General features: G+C 40.3%; 1 protein-coding gene across 2 annotated transcripts in view; it reads left to right on the top strand.

Annotated features, from left to right (window-relative positions):
- LOC145030628 (uncharacterized) overlaps positions 1-21,980 on the top strand; it is a 176,408-nt gene that overhangs the window by 5,148 nt on the left and 149,280 nt on the right. Inside the window, exons 5-9 of one of the 2 annotated variants that reach the window (XM_078979007.1) lie at positions 1,381-2,043; positions 2,708-3,439; positions 4,124-5,242; positions 5,372-5,414; positions 5,553-5,850. In XM_078979007.1, the coding sequence (XP_078835133.1) occupies positions 1,381-2,043; positions 2,708-3,439; positions 4,124-5,242; positions 5,372-5,383 (2,526 nt within the window). In that variant the 3' untranslated portion in view covers positions 5,384-5,414; positions 5,553-5,850. Of the gene's footprint in view, positions 1-1,380; positions 2,044-2,707; positions 3,440-4,123; positions 5,243-5,371; positions 5,415-5,552; positions 5,851-21,980 lie in introns of those variants that run through there. The other variant, XM_078979006.1, reaches the window with a different exon arrangement.

Raw genomic sequence — 21,980 nt, 5'->3', positions numbered from 1 at the left:
TTTCATCACCTAACTTTAGTTGATAAATCTTTATAAATGTCACTAGTTACTTTTCAGTAAAATAACAAATTTAATAAATTATCAACAAAAAGCATCAACTAAAAAAATCCCACAACCCGTAATAATTTAAAATAAAAGGATTTAACATCTAATACGAACAATTTTTTTTCTAAACATGATTTGGACCAAATATCACCAGCAACTCAAGTTTGGAATCGATTCAGCTTAAAACTTGACCAGCATAATTAGATAGATGAGAGTTGAAGCTAAAGTGCCTATATAAGTTCGTTTCATCTTTTTTCTTGATCTTGATAGCAAGTTGAATGATTTTCTTCTTCAAAATTGATAAAAATCTACATTATAAAGAGACTAGCTTGAAAAAAAATGGTCTAGGTGGGTCTTGGGTCTGGTAGATGAAGATGGAAGGGAGAGTAGATTTCAAAGACACAAACACATCTTCATTTTATTTATTTATTTATTTATTATTATTATTATTTTTTGATATCTTGCTCATATTTGTTACAGATATGTGAGGTCTATTAATCTTTTTAAATATATAAAAAAATAAATACATAAATGAGAAAATTAAATAAAGAATAAATTAATAAGGGCACAATAGTCTTTTTAGGTAAGACAAGGACCAAACACGCAACAAAAATAAACAGTAGGGACCATCCGATTTAAAAAAAATAATTAGGGACCAAAAACATAAATTCCCCCAAACCATAGGGACCATTCATGTAATTTACTCTTACTTTTCGTTTTGTTCATATTTGGGTAACTATTTTTTTTGTACACATCTAGGTAACGAACTTGTTGAAAGTGTTCCCATTTAGGATGTGACCTACTACAACCGATCATAATGGTCATATGTGAACACTTCCAACAACTTTATTACTTAGGTGTGTACAAAAAAACGATAGTTACCATGATGTGAACATACTGAAAAATTAATTACCTTAGCAAGTTATTTTCCCATTTAGGTTGTATGGAAACAGTTCCGTGAGACCGTGACTTGGATGGTAGATAAATTTAGTAAACTTAACCCTTCAATTAACCTACCTTTTTCTTATTAACTCAATTTCAACCTAAATTCGGACTCTTGTTTGAAAGTAAGTTGCATCTTTATGTTTGTATTATCTTGTTGCATAGGATCCTTAGCATCTTTTAATAATTTATTTGAAGGTGAAAGATCCAACTATTTTTAATCTGTTGACATTTTCCATCATTTGCAACTGTTTCTTGAAAAAAAAATACCTAAAATCAAAATAACCATTTTCAAATCCAAAATTATAAGAGAGAATTGTAAATGGACATGGAATCATAAATCATTAACACAGTTCAGTAAACAAGTTGCTAATTACATTTCTTGCTGTGCAGATTGAAATTCTATCAGAGAAAGAGACATTACAAGAAGCCACTGGCAGTATTTCAAATCTTGTATTCCCATCCTGTCTCATGCACTCTTTTCATAACCTCCAGAAACTTATATTGAAGAGAGTTAAAGGAGTGGAGGTGGTGTTTGAGATAGAGAGTGAGAGTCCAACAAGTAGAGAATTGGTAACAACTCACCATAACCAACAACAACCTATTATACTTCCCAACCTCCAGGAATTAGTTCTATGGGAAATGGACAACATGAGTCATGTGTGGAAGTGCAAGAATTGGAATAAATTCTTCACTCTTCCAAAACAACAATCAGAATCCCCATTCCACAACCTCACAACCATAAATATTAAGTATTGCAAAAACATTAAGTACTTGTTTTCACCTCTCATGGCAGAACTTTTTTCCAACCTAAAGAAGGTTGAGATAAGCATGTGTCATGGTATTGATGAAGTTGTTTCCAACAGAGATGATGAGGATGAAGAAATGACTACATCTACCCACACATCCATCTTGTTCCCTCAGCTTGAGTCTCTCACTCTAGATAGACTGTACAATCTGAAGTGTATTGGTGGAGGTGGTGCCAAGGATGAGGGGAGCAATGAAATATCTTTCAATAATACCACTGCAACTACTGCTGTTCTTGATCAATTTGAGGTATGCTTTGTACATATTCAATTATTTATTTAATTTCCTTTTTTCTTTGCAATATTCTATAAATAATACATTTTATACCCACTATACTAAGATAATAATTACCTAGAGGGATGGATGCTATGACACAGCTGCTACACTTCAGAAACTCTAGTAAGGGCAGTTATGGAAGTTCAATAAAATGATAATGGCATCTTTTGATGGGTAATATAGGCAATTTAAGTTTTATTTCTGCTAAAGCAGTATTTAGCAAGTACTGGCCAGTAGGAGAGGAGAATATCACCTTTTGTGAAAATCTGGTCATTGTACCCAGAATTTAGTTAAATGTAACATTTTAGATATTAGGGGACATCAGGTGACAGATATTGTAGAATAGAACAATATATAATATTACCCAAAACTATTTTTTCTAAGGTTATTCTGTTAAATATGTGCTTTCTTGATTTCATTGAATTTGCATTCCTATATTTTAGGTGGTAAAGTGATTGTCTCTTCAATAAATCCCGAAATTAATTAAAAAAAAAAAAAACAAAAGTAAATTTTTGATATGGAGAGCATTGGTATCATTTAGTATATAAAAAAACTAGATTTTGAATTAAGTTTCTTATATAAAAGCTGTGTATATAGTTTAATTAGTTTTACATCATTTTTCCATGTGGTGTTGCAGTTGTCTGAAGCAGGTGGTGTTTCTTGGAGCTTATGCCAATACGCTAGAGAGATGAGAATAGAATTCTGCAATGCATTGTCAAGTGTGATTCCATGTTATGCAGCAGGACAAATGCAAAAGCTTCAAGTGCTGACAGTAATGTATTGTGATGGTCTGAAGGAGGTATTTGAAACTCAATTAAGGAGGAGCAGCAACAAAAACAACAAGAGTGGTGCAGGTGATGAAGGAATTCCAAGAGTAAATAACAATGTTATTATGCTTTCTGGTCTGAAGATATTGGAAATCTACGGTTGTGGGGGTTTGGAACATATATTCACATTCTCTGCACTTGAAAGCCTGAGACAGCTCCAAGAGTTAAGGGTATGGAATTGCTACGGAATGAAAGTGATTGTGAAGAAGGAAGAAGATGAATATGGAGAGCAGCAAACAACAACAACAAGAACAACAACGAAGGGGGCATCATCATCATCATCATCTTCTTCATCTTCTAAGGAGGTTGTGGTCTTTCCTCATCTCAGGTCCATTGAACTGGAAAATCTACGAAGGCTGGAGGGTTTCTTCTTGGGGATGAATGAGTTCCGATTGCCTTTATTGGATAATGTTACCATCAAGGAATGCCCAAAAATGATGGTGTTTGCAGCTGGTGGGTCCACAGCTCCCCAACTCAAGTATATACACACAGAATTAGGCAGACATGCTCTTGATCAAGAATCTGGCCTTAACTTTCATCAGGTATATATATTTCTTTAATTGGCATCATCTAATTAAGAAAGATATCATTCCTGCCAAGTAAATTTACTTCAAACACATTCACACTGGTTTCAGTCTAAGTTTATGTTGTTCTAAGAAGGCCAAAATGGGAAAGCAAGATAGGGAAAAATAGTGTATTTCAGTGGAAAGGGTATTTTAGGTATTTTCTGTCAAAAGTTGTTATTGCAGGCTTTTTAGTACCTGGAATCGTGTGTGGGAGGAGCATTATTATTCTGATTTGCTTGTTTCTTTATCATTTTTTCTTAGCCTCTCGAACAGCTAGAAACCCTTTTAATCTTTTGATTTTCAATGACAAAATTTTTCCCTGTTACTCTATTTGATTGTTGTTCTTCATGGTTCTAAGTGAGTTATTGGCTCATCTGTTACTTCTTTTGATTGTTATTTTCATATCATGTTAGTCACTTGAATCAAGCTTTTTCATTTTCAACCAGGGCAAAAGGTCAAAAGTAACCTACTTTATGAGATCAAAAACAGCAACCCATCGGATAACTTTTAGTTGGAGTTAATACTTACAATTACCATTGTGATTAATAATTATAATATCCTGTATTAATTCATAAAAATTGGTACAGCACGTATATGACATTTCAAAGGTTTTTGTTTGACATATATATGCCTCTGGCGTTTTCTTTATTGGACTTGCAGACATCATTCCAAAGTTTATACAGTGACACCTTGGGCCCTGCTACTTCAGAAGGGACAACTTGGTCTTTTCATAACTTGATCGAATTAGATGTAAAATATAATATGGATGTTAAAAAGATTATTCCATCCAGTGAGTTGCTGCAACTGCAAAAGCTGGAAAAGATTCATGTTGAGTACAGTGATAAGGTAGAGGAGGTATTTGAAACTGCATTGGAAGCAGCAGGGAGAAATGGAAATAGTGGAATTGGTTTTGATGAATCGTCACAAACTACTACTACTACTACTCTTTTCAATCTTCGAAACCTCAGAGAAATGAAGTTGCATTATCTACGTGGTCTGAGGTATATATGGAAGAGCAATCAGTGGACAGCATTTGAGTTTCCAAACCTAACAACACTATATTTATATAGATGTTCAAGGTTAGAACATGTATTTACTAGTTCCATGGTTGGTAGTCTATTGCAACTCCAAGAGCTACATATATCTAACTGCTGGAATATGAAGGAGGTGATTGTTAAGGATGCAGATGTTTGTTTAGAAGACAAAGAGAAAGAATCTGATGGCAAGACGAATAAGGAGATACTTGTGTTACCTCGTCTAAAGTCCTTGATATTAAAACACCTTCCATGTCTTAAGGGGTTTAGCTTGGGGACAGCATTTGAGTTTCCAAAACTAACAAGAGTTGAAATTAGTAATTGCGACAGTTTAGAACATGTATTTACTAGTTCCATGGTTGGTAGTCTATTGCAACTCCAAGAGCTACATATATCTAACTGCTGGAATATGAAGGAGGTGATTGTTAAGGATGCAGATGTTTCTGTAGAAGAAGACAAAGAGAAAGAATCTGATGGCAAGACGAATAAGGAGATACTTGTGTTACCTCGTCTAAAGTCCTTGAAATTACAACTTCTTCAAAGTCTTAAGGGGTTTAGCTTGGGGAAGGAGGATTTTTCATTCCCATTATTGGATACTTTGGAAATCTACAAATGCCCAGCAATAACCACCTTCACCAAGGGAAATTCCGCTACTCCACAGCTAAAAGAAATTGAAACAAATTTTGGCTTCTTTTATGCTGCAGGGGAAAAAGACATCAACTCTCTTATAAAGATCAAACAACAGGTAAATCAGATCTTTGTTGCTTTAATAATTCTTAAACTACATTTGAAAAGCTTCATGCAAGTTTTTTTTGTTATATTGTCAAAAACCGCAACCTACATTTTCAGCTTTATATTTATGTACTTTATGCAGGATTTCAAATAAGACTCTGATTAATGTGAAGTGAATATTAAAGGTAAATTATATTTTCATGTTCCTAGTTGCCTATTAATTAAAGGCCTTTTAGTTCGTGATTTTTGGATGTATTCTTCATGATGATGTCAATCTTCTAATACCCCATTCATTGTTTGGTTGAATGTTGACTCTATGTCAGGATGAATATTCAAGGGAAGAATTGTTCATCATATGAAGGACATTAAAGAACATGGATGCTATGAAGATGTTGGGAAAACATATGTATCAAGTGGCAAGCTGCTTAATGATCTAAGTTTGTTGGTTGAGGATGTTGATTTTAATATTTCAAATTCATTGGTATCATTATATGGGCTTATCAATAGTGTTAATGGGATAATGAGTGACTTAACCTAAATTATGTTGTTGGTAAATGTTGGACAAGTATGGAAAATTAGGAATGACTTGTGAAAAATATATGGAAAAGTATTATGAAACTATATATAGTATATAAATTAATGCAACATATTCTTGGAAGCACATATCATGAGAGTAACTAGAAGTAGAGTTTATTCCAAGGGTGTAGAAAACGTTAGACGTTAGCTAATCGGTGGACTGGGGTCTAGGGATTAACCAGTTAGGCGGGGATTAATCGGGGACCATTAATTATTAATGAAATTATTCAATAATTTATAAATCTAACTTAATCATAAGAATATTAATAAATAAGCATAAAAGTTTAATAATAAGTTTAACAAACACAACAATTTATCATCCAATTAATAAGAAAAATTACTCAAATTTTAATATATCTTAAGAAAAGAAGTAAATTTAGGTATTTGCATATTAGAAAACATAGAAATTTTGACAATTTTGGAAAAAAACTTTAAAATTTAATTTTTAATTTTTTTATATATTAGTTGAACACTAAAATACTATGAATTTTTGAAATTTTGAAAATTTTGGTTTAATATTTAAAAATTTGAAAATTTGGCCAATTAGGCCGCCTAGGACCGATTAGAACATCTAGTTCCGACTTTGACCACCTTTGACCAAAACCGATTAAGCCGACCGATTAGCCTTAATCCTATTCAGTTGAAGACAGCTTAATGATTAATCCCCAATTAATCGGCCGTCTAAACCGATTTTTACAACAATGGTTTATTCCCATCTTCAACTACTTATAGTTTCCATTTCTTACCTGCAAAAATCTGATTAAACTTTAGAGTCATTTCTTTTTTGCCAACCAAGAAAAGAGATTGGTGCAAATTTTCATATAAAGGCCACAAGTAATGGTAAGTATAAAAACGATCACTAAATAGTGACTACAATATACTGATCATTAAATATTTGACAAACTTTTTCGTCATTTAATGTTGTCACTAATCAATGAAATGTTTTACCTAATTAGTGACAACTAAAAGTTGTCACTCTTATCCAATTAGTGACCATAGAAAGTTGTCACTGGTTTATCCGACTTATGACCAAAAAAGTCGTCATTGATTTATCCAATTAGTTACAAAAAAAAACTCGTCATTGATTTTTGTTGTTTTTTGCATTTAACCAATTTAAGTAACAAGCATGGAACTTGGTAAATGGTAAAGATATTTCATGAGCAATTTAAAAATAACTGTCTCATCTGTTTGCAGCCTCTATAAGCAATCCCCCCAAGTCAATCTACAACCTATATAAGATAATTCACATGTATTTGATACCCTACCACAAGCTAAAAGCATCATCACAAATAATTAATGTCAAAATAATATTCAAATGGAGAATCATGTTGCCTATACACTCTCAAACACGGAACACCTAAATAAGGTTATGACAAATAATATTTTTTTAGTTTATAAAAAATTAAAAATTATAGTTTAGCTAAAAGAATTAATTTTCTTTTACAAATATTTAAATCACTAAAAATTACACGGTTAAAACTGGTTATATTGCAATTTTTCATTCCATTCAATGATGGAATGAAAAGAAATCACCCCCTCTAATAAGGATTGAGAAATAACAAAAAGGAAGGAATCACATTTCCTCTATAATGCTCACATTCCATTCCGTCAGCCAATTCAAAATGGTTTTTTCATTCAAAAAGTTTTTTTCATTAAAATGGAATGAACCATTTCCTTTTTTTCTAATTAAGTAAATTTAGAATCTTACATGATTAAGTGGATTATCCTCTAGTGGGCTTGAATAAGCTTTTTCAGCCTCAACCCATGCCCTTTGCTTTAAGTAACATTTCTTCTAACCTTCCTGCAATAATCAACTGGTTAATTTTTTTTAAAGCACAACACCTTAATAAAAAAGAAAGTAGAAAGTAAAGTAATGATTAATTTTTGAGCAGGGGAAAAATGGTTATAAAAATAATTGGAAGTGCAATGCATTTTCACCCAAAAAATATCTTTTATAAACTTTTCTTATGTCAATTGTCAAACTCAACAAATTTGTAAACTGTAAGGATACCCTTTTTTCTAATGAAACCAATCCCCATCAAAGTGCATCCAAAATCAAAATTAACACAACTAGAGGATTAGAATTATAGTTACACCAGGTCTTAGATCCATTAAACTCCAAAAAAAGGACCAAAATACCCCTTGGAATTTTTATTGTACCAGATCTTTAGAACATAAACCAACTCTTTCTAATCCCTTTCCAACCATAGTCACGGTGTTTTATACAGTCTTGAATATACATGTTGCATTTAACAGTAACCTACAAAAGACAACAATGCCCTTTGTTTTTATTTTCGCACCAAGTCATTCATCAGTATTGTACTTTGTTCCAGTAAACCTAAACCCCACAAAATTGCACCAAAGAACAAGGATGACTGATAGGCCCAAAGACACATTTGTCTACAGCAAAAGGAGAAACAGGCCCAAATCCAATCCAGTATAATAAAGGCTTATCCTGGTGGCCGTTTTCTTTTTATATCCGTTATCAAGTTGTTATTGCTTTTCTGTTTTGTAATGCTCTCCCCACGATTATGGTAGTGGAATGGAAGATTCTTCCAGGGGAGGGTAGTGTCAGCTTTTTGTCTTTTGTTCCAGGCTTCTTATATAAGTCCTGATGTCTTTTTGTTTTGGGGTTATGTTGAAATTTAATGAAAAGTTCTCTATGAACTCGGGAGAGCCCTCACCTTTATAATTGTGAGAACCTATCCTTTTATAATTTCTGTATGATTTCTAGTATATTGCAAGTATAAGTTATCATTTGGTATCAGAGCACCCAAACCGATTCCATGGGAGGAGCGTCCAGGGAAGCAGCAGCCGTGAAGAAGGTGGAGGAACAGGTGGGGTTGATGCAAGTTCAACTCCAATCACATGGGACTGAAATCTAGGGGATGAGAGCAAGGATTGACGATATCCTCCAAGGTCAAAGCCAGACAAACCAGATATAGGATGAGATGCAAACAACCCTGGACAAGGTTTTGGAGAAACTGGATGTCATGGCTGGAGCACCAGGAGGAAGAAACCAAACCCCTCATAATCCATCAAGCCATTCAACACCCACAGGTCCATCGATGAACAAAAATAAGGGACCGGCAAGCTCAGTGATCATCGGTTCAGGGCCAGGCGACTCGAATCCAAGCGGAGGAGGAGCACCGAGCGGACCCGGAGGAAACAGTATTGTTTTTGGCTCTCTCTTCCAAACAAACAACAATACGGGGGGTGGAAGATACGAGTTCCAACACAGGAAGATTGACATGCCACAATTTGATGGAACAGATCCAGACGGATGGATTCTTCAAGCGTAGCGTTACTTTGCCATTTACTAATTGTTGGATGAAGAAAAGATAATGGCGGCGGTTCTTAGCTTGAGCGGGGATGCTCTGGCCTGGTTCCGGTGGACCAATCAACGGGCGATAATGAACTCGTGGGAGGAAATGAAGGAAGTCTTCTTGAAAAGGTTTCGTCCCATCCATGGGGGGGATTTATACGAACAATGGGCAGCTCTGAGGCAAACAGGGACGGCGGAGGAGTATGTTCGAAGGTTCATCGACTTGTCGGCCACGTTGGAAGGGGTAACGGAACGCATCACCATGGGAAATTTTATTGATGGGCTTCAAGACCACATCAAGACGGAGCTCAGATTATAGACCCCAGACAACTTGGGCCGCACCATCGACTTAGCCCAACATATCGAAGAGAGGAGCAGGTCTCTTTTTGCTAACGGATTCGAGTCGTTCGTCAATCTGGGTAACACCAGAAAGGTTAGTGGGGCAAACCCGAATCATTCCATTTCTTTCTCACAACCTGATCGATCGATGGGGAAACCACGACTCTAATGCTACCTCACAGAAGCTCGGATACAAGATAAGAGGAATCGAGGAGTGTGCTTCCGTTGTGACGAACGCTGGTTCAAGGGTCATGTGTGTAAATCCCAGGTGAATGTGATCCTCGTAGATGAAGAGGAACCGCTCATCGAAGACCCTCAGGAAGCAACCGACCCTGCCACCTTGGTATCTACATAGGTTCGACCAGAAATCGAGGTGTCACTTAACTCAGTAGCGGGGTTGTCGTCTCCAAAAACGATGAAGGTCCGGGGAGCCATTGGGTCCCAACCGGTGGTAACCCTAATCGATCTCGGGGCCACTCATAACTTCATTGCATCTCACTTGGTAGCTTCTATGGGCATTTCGATTGACGAGACTGAACCCTACGGGGTAAGGATGGGAACAGGAGACAGTGAGCGCGGAACTAGTGTCTGTAAGGGAGTGGTTTTGCACCTTAAGGAATTAGACATCACAGAAGACTTCCTCCCCTTGAGGTTAGGCAGCTCTGACGTGATACTGGGGATGCAATGGCTTGAAACTTTGGGCGTGACTAAAACCAACTGGAAGGAACAAACAATGGAGTTTGAGGTGAATGGGAGAATAGCCCGGATCGAAGGGGACAAGTCGCTCGGTAAGTCCCTGATTTTTCTGAAGGCCATGGCAAGAACCTTGAGCAAAGATCCTTATGGTTACCTAATTGAACCCAGCAACACCGAGTACCAGTTTATACCACCGGACCCTGTGCCCTTATTCTTACAAGACATCTTGAGCCAATTCGAATGCATATTCCAAGAACCCACAGGATTACCACCACCACGAGCCATGGAATACAAAATCATAACCAAGGAGGGTACTACCCCAGTGAGTGTCCGCCCTTACCGGTACCCCCATTATCAGAAGGGGGAAATAAGAATGATCAAAGAGATGCTTCAAGCCAAGGTGATACAGCCCAGTAATAGCCCTTACTCCAGTCCCGTGATTTTGGTTAAAAAAAAGATGGCTCTTGGCGTTTCTACATAGATTATCGAGCACTAAACAGGGTTACGGTGCCCGACAAGTTTCCCATTCCTGTAATTGATGAGTTGTTGGATGAGTTACATGGTTCAACTATCTTCACCAAATTGGACCTCAATTTCGGGTACCATCAAATAAGGGTACGGGTAGCAGACGTGCCAAAAACGGCTTTCCGGACACATGATGGCCATTACGAATTTCGGGTAATGCCATTCGGCCTCATGAACGCCCCGGCAACATTTCAAGCCTTGATGAACGACATATTCCGTCCCTTCCTCCGTAAATTCATCTTGGTATTCTTCGATGACATTTTGATCTACAGCCCCGATGAGAAGCTACATCGCATCCATGTCACAACAGCCTTGGAGAAACTGAAAGAGCATCGGTTGTTTGTCAACTACAAAAAGTGCGAGTTTAGGAAACAACGACTATCCTATTTGGGGCATGAAGTGTCGGCTGACGGGGTGTCGGCAGAAGCAAACAATATTCAAGCAATGCAAGATTGGCCCACCCCAACAAATCTCAGAGGGCTGCGAGGGTTCTTGGGGCTCACTGGATATTACAGAAAATTCGTCAAGGGATATGCCCATATCGCCAAGCTTCTCACAGAGCAACTGAAAAAAGACAAATTTGGATGGAACCCCGACGCCGAAGAGGCTTTCCACCTCCTCAAAAAGGCCATGACTACCGTTCCAGTGCTGGCACTGCCCGACTTCAACAAGACCTTCGTGGTGGAAACTGATGCATCAGGGTATGGACTGGGGGCGGTCTTGATGCAAGATGAACGCCCCATCGCTTACTACAACTCTACCTTGGGAGCGAAGGCCCAATTGAAATCGATATACGAAAAGGAGCTCATGGCAATCGTGATGGCAGTCCTCAAATGGCGACCTTATCTGCTGGGACGAAGGTTCATTGTTCGTACAGATCAATTAAGTCTCAAATTTATTTTAGAACAACGGGTAGTCGGAAGTGAATATCAAAGGTGGGCCTCTAAACTTATGGGGTTCGACTTCGGAATCCAATACCACCCAGGAGCGAGCAATCGAGTAGCTGGCGCCCTCTCTCGTAAGGAAATTTCGACCGATTGTAACAACATCAACACTAGAATTTGGATCTTTTGGGACCAATTAAAGGCAAAACTAACACAGGAAGAGTTCATACAAAAGATCAAGGCAGATTTGGAAGGTGAGGCCAACATCCACAAAGGGTTCTCCATCTTTCAAGGGAACCTGTTGTACAAAGGAAGGTTAGTCATTTCACCCACCTCAGCCTTCTTGGCCCAAATAATGGTCGTTTTTCATGATTCCCCAATTGGAGGACACCTAGGTGAGAAGAAGACGTATTTTAGAGCAGCTGCCGAAGTGTACTGGCCGGGCATGCGCTCTTCCATCATAGAGTATGTGAGAAACTATCAAATCTGTCAAACTCATAAGTCTCTCAATACATCCCCAACAGGTCTTCTCCAGCCCATTCCCATATCCACCCAAACATGGGAAGAAGTAACCATGGACTTCATCAAAGGCTTGCCCAAATCTGGAAATTGGGATACGATATGGGCAGTAGTAGACAGGCTTACAAAATATGCCCACTTCATACCACTAAAACATCCCTTCACAGCAACTAAGGTCGTAGAGATGTTCATCTAAGAAGTTGTAAGGTTGCATGGGTTCACCTCATCCATAATTAGTGATAGAGACAGGATCTTTATCAGTCAATTTTGGAAGGAATTGTTCCGATTGCACGGTGTTCAATTAAAACGGAGCACCGCCTACCACCCCCAAACGGATGGTCAATCGGAGGTGGTGAACCGTGACTTGGAGACTTACTTACGCTGCTTTTGTTCAAAAAAACCTAGATGTTGGTTAAAATGGTTAGCATGGGCGGAATTATACTACAACACCTCTCATCACTCAACCACCAATTGCACTCCCTTCAAAGCCATGTATGGACGAGACCCTCCTCCCTTCATTCGCTATGAAGGGCAACAAACCAACATTGATGCAGTTGATAAGCTTTTGGAGGACCGGGATGCAGTGTTGGATGACCTTCGCATCAATCTGATCAGGGCACAACAGAAAATGGCAGCACAGGCTAACAAACATAGACGGGATGTGGAGTTTAAGGAAGGAGATAAGGTCTTCCTGAAATTGAGACCATACAGGCAGCAGAGCACAACATCAAGGAAATTTGAGAAATTAGCCCCGAGATTTTATGGCCCTTTCACAATTTGTCAAAAGATTGGTAAAGTTGCATACAAGTTGGAACTGCCTCCTACTGCCAGCATCCATCCAGTTTTCCATGTATCACAACTCCGAACAGCCCATGGAACAACAGCCACCAACACGGAGTTGCCCCGACAGCTCAATGCTGAATTGGAGCTAATTATGCAACCACTTCTGTTGCGAGGGGTAAGACCTAGGAAGAGTAAGGAACCAGGCAGGGAAGTCCTCATTCAATGGAAAGGGTTCACAGAAGGAGAGGCGACGTGGGAAGACTTTGACAAAATGAAGATCTAATTTCCAGAATTTAACCTTGAGGGCAAGGTTCAAGTTTGGGAGGCAGGTATTAATAGGCTCAAAGACACATTTGTCTACAACAAAAGGAGAAACAGGCCCAAATCCAATCCAGTCTAATAAAGGCTTGTCATGGTGGTCGTTTTCTTTTTATATCCGTTATCAAGTTGTTATTGCTTTTCTGTTTTGTAATGATCTCCCCACGATTATGGTAGTGGAATGGAAGATTCTTCTAGGGGTGGGTAGTGTCAGCTTTTTGTCTTTTGTTCCAGGCTTCTTATATAAGTCCTGATGTCTCTTTGTTTTGGGGTTACGTTGAAATTTAATGAAAAGTTCTCTAAGAACTCGGGAGAGCCCTCACCTCTATAATCGTGAGAACCTATCCTTTTATAATTTCTGTGTGATTTCTAGTATATTGCAAGTATAAGCTATCAGTGACACAAATAGAACAAGTTTCCTTCATTTAACTCAAGTTTTATACACTACACTACATCCTAAGTCCACATTATATCATATAGCTATATTGATTTGGATGATCTAGCATATACAAATTTCCCATAAGTAAAATACCCTAGAAATAATTCAAAGTGCAAGTAACTTTTAAATTTTATAAGATAGACTTACTTACTTCATCACGAAGGGAAGATGCCTCATGTTGACCTCCCATATCTTTATATACACGTCCAATATCCTTTGCAAACTTAAAAATGTAAACTCATACAGTCACATATTTAATATCTTGTTATAGTTATGATATTACAACATTATAACTATGCATTTGTTACCTATTTTGATCACGTATGTTGCCAGTAGGCAGAATAACTTGTCCTGTTCAACAATGTACTTTTTAAAAAGGTTGAAAGTAAAATGGTGTTATAGAAAAAGAAATGAAAGCTAGATGCTATATACACAAATAAACAAACATGTGTTGCTATTTATTGTGTAACATCCCGGAATATCAAGAGTAGAGTTGAAGGGCTAAAAGTGTAAATTTGAAGGGCAACTCGGCGAGTCCATGGGTGGACTCGGCGAGTAGGGTCACGACTCAGTTCGCGTGTTAAGTGGCCAACTCGGCGAGTCCAAAGCTGGACTCGGCGAGTAGGCGTTGTGCGAAGAAAACCCTAAATTCGGGGGATGAGCCCTATATAAAGGACGTTATACCCTCTCCCCAGCCTCCTTACCTTCCCTTGAAGTCCAGAAACCCTAGATACGCGTTTGTGAAGGTTTTGAGTGCATTTGAGCCTTGGATAAGGAAGTTGGAAGAAGATCTTGGAGAGTTAGGAGGCTTGGAGCAAGGGGCTTTGCTTAGATTCAGATTCCTTGCTGTTGGGGGGCTTCATTTTGAGGTAATATCTCGTTCTTTGGGCTGCTATTCTTTTAGATTCATCATTTTGGGTTATAGGGGAAGTTTGGCTTGTGGTATATGGAGTTTGAAGGTTAGATATGAGGTTGCTACCTCAGATCTAGAATGGAGAAGGTCTAGAGTGCATTAAAGTCCTTGTTAATGAGTGATTGGTGAAGCCATCTTGTCCCAAACCCTAGCCTAGAGTGTAAAATGCCTAGATCTCTTTGGATTCACGTAAAGTTTGCCACTTTACGTGATAGATGGGTTGTAGAAAGGTAGATATTTGTTTTGGATCATCTGCATGGCCTGGAAAGCTTCTGCATGTAAGATCTAGCGGTACTCGGCGAGTCACAAAGGTGTACTCAGCAAGTTGCTTGAAGATGGACTGGAACTCGGTGAGTTGGAAGAACAACTCGGCGAGTAGGTTGAAGATAGCCTCGGACTCGGCGAGTCTGGTCGTGAGGTCCTAATATTCTTCTGGTTAAGTCATGAATTGGCGAGTCAAAGGAGGACTCGGTGAGTTGAGTGCGAGGGGACTCAGAGTTACGAGACTCGGCGAGTCTCGGGGTGACTCGGCGAGTTGAGTCGCGGATTGGGGAAGTTCTAAGCATGGGGACTCGACGAGTCATTGGGTTGAGTCGGCAAGTAGAGTCAGTCAGGAGGTTGACTTTGACTTTGACTTTGACCAAGGGTTGACCAGTTGACTTCCAGAGGTAATTTGGTACTTATTGGTATTTATTGGATTCAATCTTTGGGTATTGACAGTGGTGGAGTTCGGGTCGGAGGTTGCAGCAGCGTGATCTTATCCTTTTGAGTCAGCAGTTGCGAGGTGAGTTATCCTCACTATATCAATAGGGTCTAAGGCACCAAGGCCGGCCCTTTATCGGATTGTAATCCGGGTATTGTTGTTATGTTGCTTTTTTACTATGTTTGCATCCTGGTAGTTAGGATGGTATTCGTTAGAGACCTGGTTGAGGCTGATATTCTGGTATATAGGATGATGCTATGCTAGTGACCGGTTAGGTCGGTATCCTGCTTAGAGTATGTTGTGTTACGTGATCTGCTAGATCGGTTTGATTGAATATGAATTGTTATATGATTGTATTTTTATGCGCACTTGGTTGTTTGATTGGGGTTGGGTTGAGGCGGGACCTGCTTTGTGCTGTAGGCCAACATACCCAGGGCGGACCGGTTATTCCGAAGGCCCAACGAGTGGTCCGGATATGCTGTAGGCCCCACGAGGGCGAACCAGACGTGCCGAGGCTCGGAGAGTGGACCAGGCCGAATGAAGGCCCGGTGCGGGCGGACCAGTCATACTGTAGACTCAGAGAGTGGACCAGGTGGATTGAAGGCCCGGTGCGGGCGGACCAACCACCCTGCAGACTCAATGTATATGGCTAGTCGTGGAGGGTGGACTAGGTGGACTGTTGGCCGGTGCGGAGGACCAGTCACACAGCAGACCCGATATGCATGATTGTTCTGTGATTCGTTATGATATAGCATGTTATGTGTATGGTATATGTGGTTGGTATTTTGGGGTATCTCACTAAGCTTTCGGGCTTACAGTTTTGGTTTAATGTTTTCCAGGTTCTTCAGGAGACTATGGCAAGGCAAAGGCGTGATCCTTCCGCTCCTCGTGTTTATGTTTTATGATATGGACCTGGGAATACTCTGATAATAAATGTATTGAAAACCTTTTTGTAATAACTTAATGAATTGGGATGTTTTTAAAAAGTTTAAATTTTGTTGAAATTTTTGGTCATTACAAGTTGGTATCAGAGCCTTGGTTTGAGTGAATTGGAGGAACACTTGTGTGACTCCAGTCTCAAATCGAGGATGGTTTTTAAAAGAGAATTTAAAATGGTTTTTGAAAATAAGTAAAGGAGGACGCGGAGGTACGATCAGCCGGAGCCAGTAAGTAACCCCAAAATACCATACATGATATTTGTTTTCGAGCTTTGATAGAACAACATGCTAGTACTAGGATAGGGATCTTCAGGATTTCATGATAATGTTGCCTGCTAGCCTAGGGTTTCCTTCTGTATGAGATTTTCAGTGTTCCTCTAGGAGTGAGGATTGAGCGCTTGCTATGTATATTTGTCACTAGAGTGTTGTGGTAGTACTTCATACAAATATGGGTAGGTGTGGAAGGTAGTATGGGCCCGTACTACTGAAAGCACAAGACCCATACGCGTATCAGGGAAACCATGACCTCTAGGGTTGGGTTGAGAGTTGGTTCCCGGGTTAGTGGGAAGTATCTGAGATATTGTGGTGTTTTTTAGTATGGTGGTAACGAGGCATGCTGGGAGCGGATCCGGGTCAGGATCGGGAGCAGGAGAGGGAGGTCAGGGCGGGTCAGTACCGCCCGAGGTTATTGGTCAGACAAGCACAGGAGAGTTGGATGCTAGGATTCGTGAGATCTTGCACGATGAGGTTGCTGCGTTGTTCCGGGCTGAGCTGCCGGAACTGTTTGGGTCAATCAAGACCGCTATGGTTGAGTATTTTGATGAGCGTTATGTGGCTCTCACAGAGAAGGTTGCCACGGCAGCTACATTGGCTGTAGCAGCGGCAAGGGGAGGAGCTGGTAAAGGTTTCCAGTATCGGGACTTCGATAATACGAATCCCCCTACCTTTGATGGAGTTCAGAACCCGATTGTTGCTATGGGATGGTTGTCAGACGTGGAAGGGTGTTTCTTCACGTGTTCATGCCCTGCTGATTAGAGGGTGAGATGTGCTCTGAACCTGTTGAGGCTCGGGGCGAAGGATTGGTGGAAATTGACCACGGGGTCGTATTGGGATGCGTAGAGGGCTGCGGTTTCATGGGATCAGTTAAGAGAGATGTTCAACACTCGTTATGTTCTACGGGTTGAGAGAGAGAGAGATTGGATCAGGAGTTCCTGGAGCTAAAGCAGGGTTCGGAGTCGGTAACTGAGATCACCCGGATGTTCACTGAGAGGGCATGTTCTGCCCTGAGTTCGCTTCGGAGCAGGCTCAGATGTCCTAATACCTGAGTATGCTCAAGAGGGATATCAGACAGTTTGTGTCTACGCAGAGGTGCGAGAGTTTGTTGAAGTTGTAGGAGGCCGCTAGGCGGCACGAGTTAGAGATTGAGTTGCAGTTGCGTGAGCTGAGGCAGGCTCCGGTGCAGTCGCAACCGACGCCGAAACGGTCCAAGACCGTTGATTCTAGGGTGGGAGATCAGAGCAGCCATGCTTGTGGGAAGTGTGGAAGGGGTCACACCGGAGTTTGTAGGTCCGGTGGTGTATGCCGCAAGTGCGGAAAGGAGGGGCACTATGCGAGGGATTGTCGGCAGTCAGCGCCGGTTCGGGATTTGAGGATTTGTTATCATTGTCGTCAGGTTGGGAACTTGAGGGTCAACTGTCCACAGCTTGCTGCAGTACCGGTGCAGGCTCCAGCACTGGCCACGTTGAGGATCACGGTTGGAGTTCAGGGTGGAGCAGAGCCCCCAAGGGATCAGGGTCGTGCTTTTCAGCTTATAGCGGAGGAGGTCAGGGTAGTGCCGGATGCAGCTGCGGGTATGTTCTTCTTGATGTCTTATTATTTTATGATTATTGTGGAATATTGTTTATCTGCTAGTCTCGTTGCGTGGTTTTCAGTATTGTATTCTTTGATTTTGAGGGTTATGGCATGGTTATGGGCTTAGTGTTAGAAATTTCGTTGGTTATCATTCATGAGGGTTATTCGTGTGAATCGGGTGTTGGTCTGGATATCGGGTAGCATCTGCATTCTGAGGAGTGGTTAGCTGAAGATCGAGTTTCTTTCAAGATCGGGATGATCAGTGTTGATGTGTGATTTGTGAAGATTGCTCGTGTTAGTGGGAATTGGTTCGTGTGTAAGTGTTTGTGTCGAGAAGGACTGTTGAGGAAGGTCGGCAATGGCGACCGGTGGTTGATAGTCAATGCTCTATGTCGGGGAGAATTGGGGAATTCTCCGTAAAAATCGATGAGTATGAAGGGTCATTTAGCTGCATGCGATTCAGTAGTGTCTCGGTCGGCCAAAAGCGTGAGCTGGTATGAGTAAGTGGCAGACGTGCGGGGCGGGATACAAACCAAGAGTGATTGATTGTGGAAGGCCTAGGATCGAGCCGGGACTGAGTATATGGGATGGGGGTAGATTTCGGAACCCCTAGAGGGCTAGAACAGTATGCATGGGAGGAGTTTCCCGAAGGAGTAACTCAAAATGTTGATTGCTAGTCGAGCGGTCCGGATAGAATGAAGGTCGGTAGGCGTACTAGTCAGGCCGAAGGCTCGGGGAACGGTCCAGCCAGACTGAAGGCCCTTGAGGGCGGTCCAGGTCTGCTGAAGGTTATGAGAGTGGTCCAGTTTGGTTGAAGGCCTGGTAAGGCGGTCCAGTCATGCTGAAGACTCTACATGTGTCGTTAGATCGGTGCGAGGAAATGGATTGAGTATGTCGCGATATGTTAGCGTTGTAAGGTCTGGCCCCGGATATTGATCACGATCAGTGGAGGTAGTGCATGGACTTGAGAGTCTTCGCGAGTGGATTCAGAGTATGAATGGTGCATGGGATAGTGGCTATGCCATAAGGAAATGGTGTAGTGTTGGGTGAGCACCGGGGCATGTAACGACCGGGTTTCAGGGCTAAGCATTTTGTCAATGTAATAATCTAGGTCAATTATTGTAACTCTTTTTGAAGTAATAAAGATGAAATATTTGAGTATTATGTGAATTATGTGTGTTTATGTGTTTTTTATTTAATTATAAATGTATAATTAATAAAGAATAAAAATGAGCATCAAAATTAAAGTGTAAGATAATCCCGATATCTCTACATAAATTTGTAGAATATGTCTCAAGGTTTCCGTACATATAAAGAATGCTGAAATCCGAGCTATAACGAAGAAGTTATGGCCCGCCGAAGTTTTACAGCAAAACCGGCACGGCACCGGGAGACGTAAATAGTGAATTTACGATAGAAGACTATTTAGCCTTATCAATCTAAACAAAAGTCGTAGAATATGTTAAACTAAGAACATCGATAAAAAGAACGCCCAAATCTGACTTCGTATGAAGAAGTTACGATTTTTCGAAGTTTCGGAATAGCAGTGTACAACCCGAAATTCGAATATTAGATCGAGTGATTTTTAGCCGACACGACCTAAACGAGAATCGAAGATCTCGTTAAGAGTAGCGTAACGAGAAAAAGATGGGCGAAAACGGATGTCGGATGAAGAAGTTATGAGGATTTAACAGACCAATCCTATCCCGGCCCGTTGATAATATAAAATTTAAAATCGATCAAAAATTATCCGACGAAGTCTAAACAAAAGTTGTAGAGTACGTTCCCACCTTCGCATGGATATAAGGAACGTCGAAAACGGAGCTCCTATGCGAAAGTTACGAATTTTTAAAGTTGAAGCATGAAAATGCGAAACCTGTTGCGAAGCTGATGACGTGGCACAATCCCAGCCATCGCTTGCGGCCCACGGTCTTTGCTTCAGATTGAGACACGCACCCTTCACATTACGCCCCACGTACGAGGTCCGGTACGCCCCGCGTTACCTCCAGCCTTATCCGTCCGAGTCCGAGTGCGAGCCAGCTGTTGCAATCTGGCAACCACCTCCGAGCTACGCCCCGCGTAGCACCACTGAACGCCTAGCGTAAATCCGAGGATGCTGGCCTATAAAAGGGGGTGCGAACCCTTCCGAAAAATTTACACCTTTTTTCATTTCTTCTCTCATTACTTTCTCTCTCTAGGGTTTTGAACCCTCCCTAAAGTCTAGGTGAACCCCTAGCACCCTAAGGAAGCCCCGAGGCTCCCGGAGTCCCGAGAAAAAGGAGTTTTTCGGTTACGAAATGCTGCTCCAATTAAGTTTCCGGTTTTCGATCAAATTCACTGTAAGTATGCTACGCTTACGCAATTTTTAATATAGCTTTCAAATAATTATAGGAATGTTATTAGGTCCTTAAAATAATTATTTGGGCTATTATTATGAGTTATATTGAGTGTTATTAACACTTATATAATAATAATAGTCAGATAATTAATTTGTCGCGATTATCATTAGACTAAACCCTAGTGGTATCGATACTAGGTTTTATCGAAGGAATATCATTTTGAGAGTATCGAAGCGCTGTCCGAGTGCTAAGTCACCTCCTAATCAGGTGAGTGCATAGTTACTTTCAACTTACACATAGATATGAAGTATTTTATATAAATTACGTGCTATGTGTGCATATTATCTGAATACTTGCTATCTATGCTAGATGAACGTTGTTATACATGTTTTCAATGATTTAAACTGTATATGTATTTTATATCTACGAAAATGTTGGTGTAAAACATGGGTAGATGTAATAGGTGATGTGTGATAAAATGATGAGAGGCCTCGATGTTGTTGTTGTTGAGCCAGTCATCTAGCGGAGTATAGATGATGACCACAGACTCTTCTAGACAGTCCAGTGGAACACTAGCAGGCTCGCAACCTGTAGGTGTTGTGAGCGATGTGTTCACCGGTGTACTCCATCCCCCACATGGTTGCCCATTAGGACATTTATTGCTGAGGAATCCCCTTAGCAGTAGTGTCCGTCCCGATGATGATCCTTAGGCTAGGTCCCTTATGATGGGTGTTTAGGGACGTAAGGTGAGGATAACGGGAACGGGTAATCGGGTTATTGTTGATTGATGAAATTAATAAACTTATTTATTGTGGGTTGAAAACCCTATGTGCTCACCAGGCTCCCAAGCCTGACCCACTCAGTTTTATGTATTACAGGTAGTGGCGCATGAGCATAGGTGTGATGTTTTGGACGAGGGATTACGGATATAGGCCTGTAGATATGAAATAATGTAGTAAGGCTTATATTGTACTGTTTATACTTTTGATCTGTACGAACATGACATCCCGAGTCTTTTAATGAAATACATTTCTATGGAAATGCTTTTGATAAATCTTTATCATATTATTGTTTTGGGACAAATTCCGCAACCCTTTTATTAAAAGATAACTCTGATTTTGAAATAAAGTATAAACAAAAACCGGTCTTTTCATCCCGTGATTTTGGGGATGTCACAGTTGGTATCAGAGCATTAGTTTAAGCGAACTAGGAATTTGTAGGATTTCTAGACTTAAACTTAGAATGCTAAGCGATGATTGTGAGGTGTGAGCACTAACTTATTTTAGGAATTGTGCCTAAAATGCTTTTATGTGCTAAATGCTTTATGTATGATATGCTGTTATTTTGTTCGGATCTATGGTCTGTTGCCGACCGGATTTGGAAACCTTATGTGTTTAGGATTCTAAACGTACGACTACGATATTAGAACTAGCATGTAAACGTTTCGGAGAAATAAAGATGATTTGAACATCAGTCCTAAATAAAGATCTAAATTCACCTTATTCGGGGTATAGATCAAGATGGCAAGGACCCGTAGCGGAAACGTGAATGCAAATAGGAACAGAAACCAACCCCCAGTAATTGAACAGATACCCGTTGTGGA

Source organism: Lactuca saligna, chromosome 2 (assembly GCF_052625555.1).
Source record: "Lactuca saligna cultivar CGN05327 chromosome 2, ASM5262555v1, whole genome shotgun sequence".
Lineage (NCBI taxonomy): Eukaryota > Viridiplantae > Streptophyta > Magnoliopsida > Asterales > Asteraceae > Lactuca > Lactuca saligna.
The sequence above is the reverse complement of the archived record's forward strand: the minus strand, read 5'-3'. Positions and strand labels throughout refer to the sequence as shown.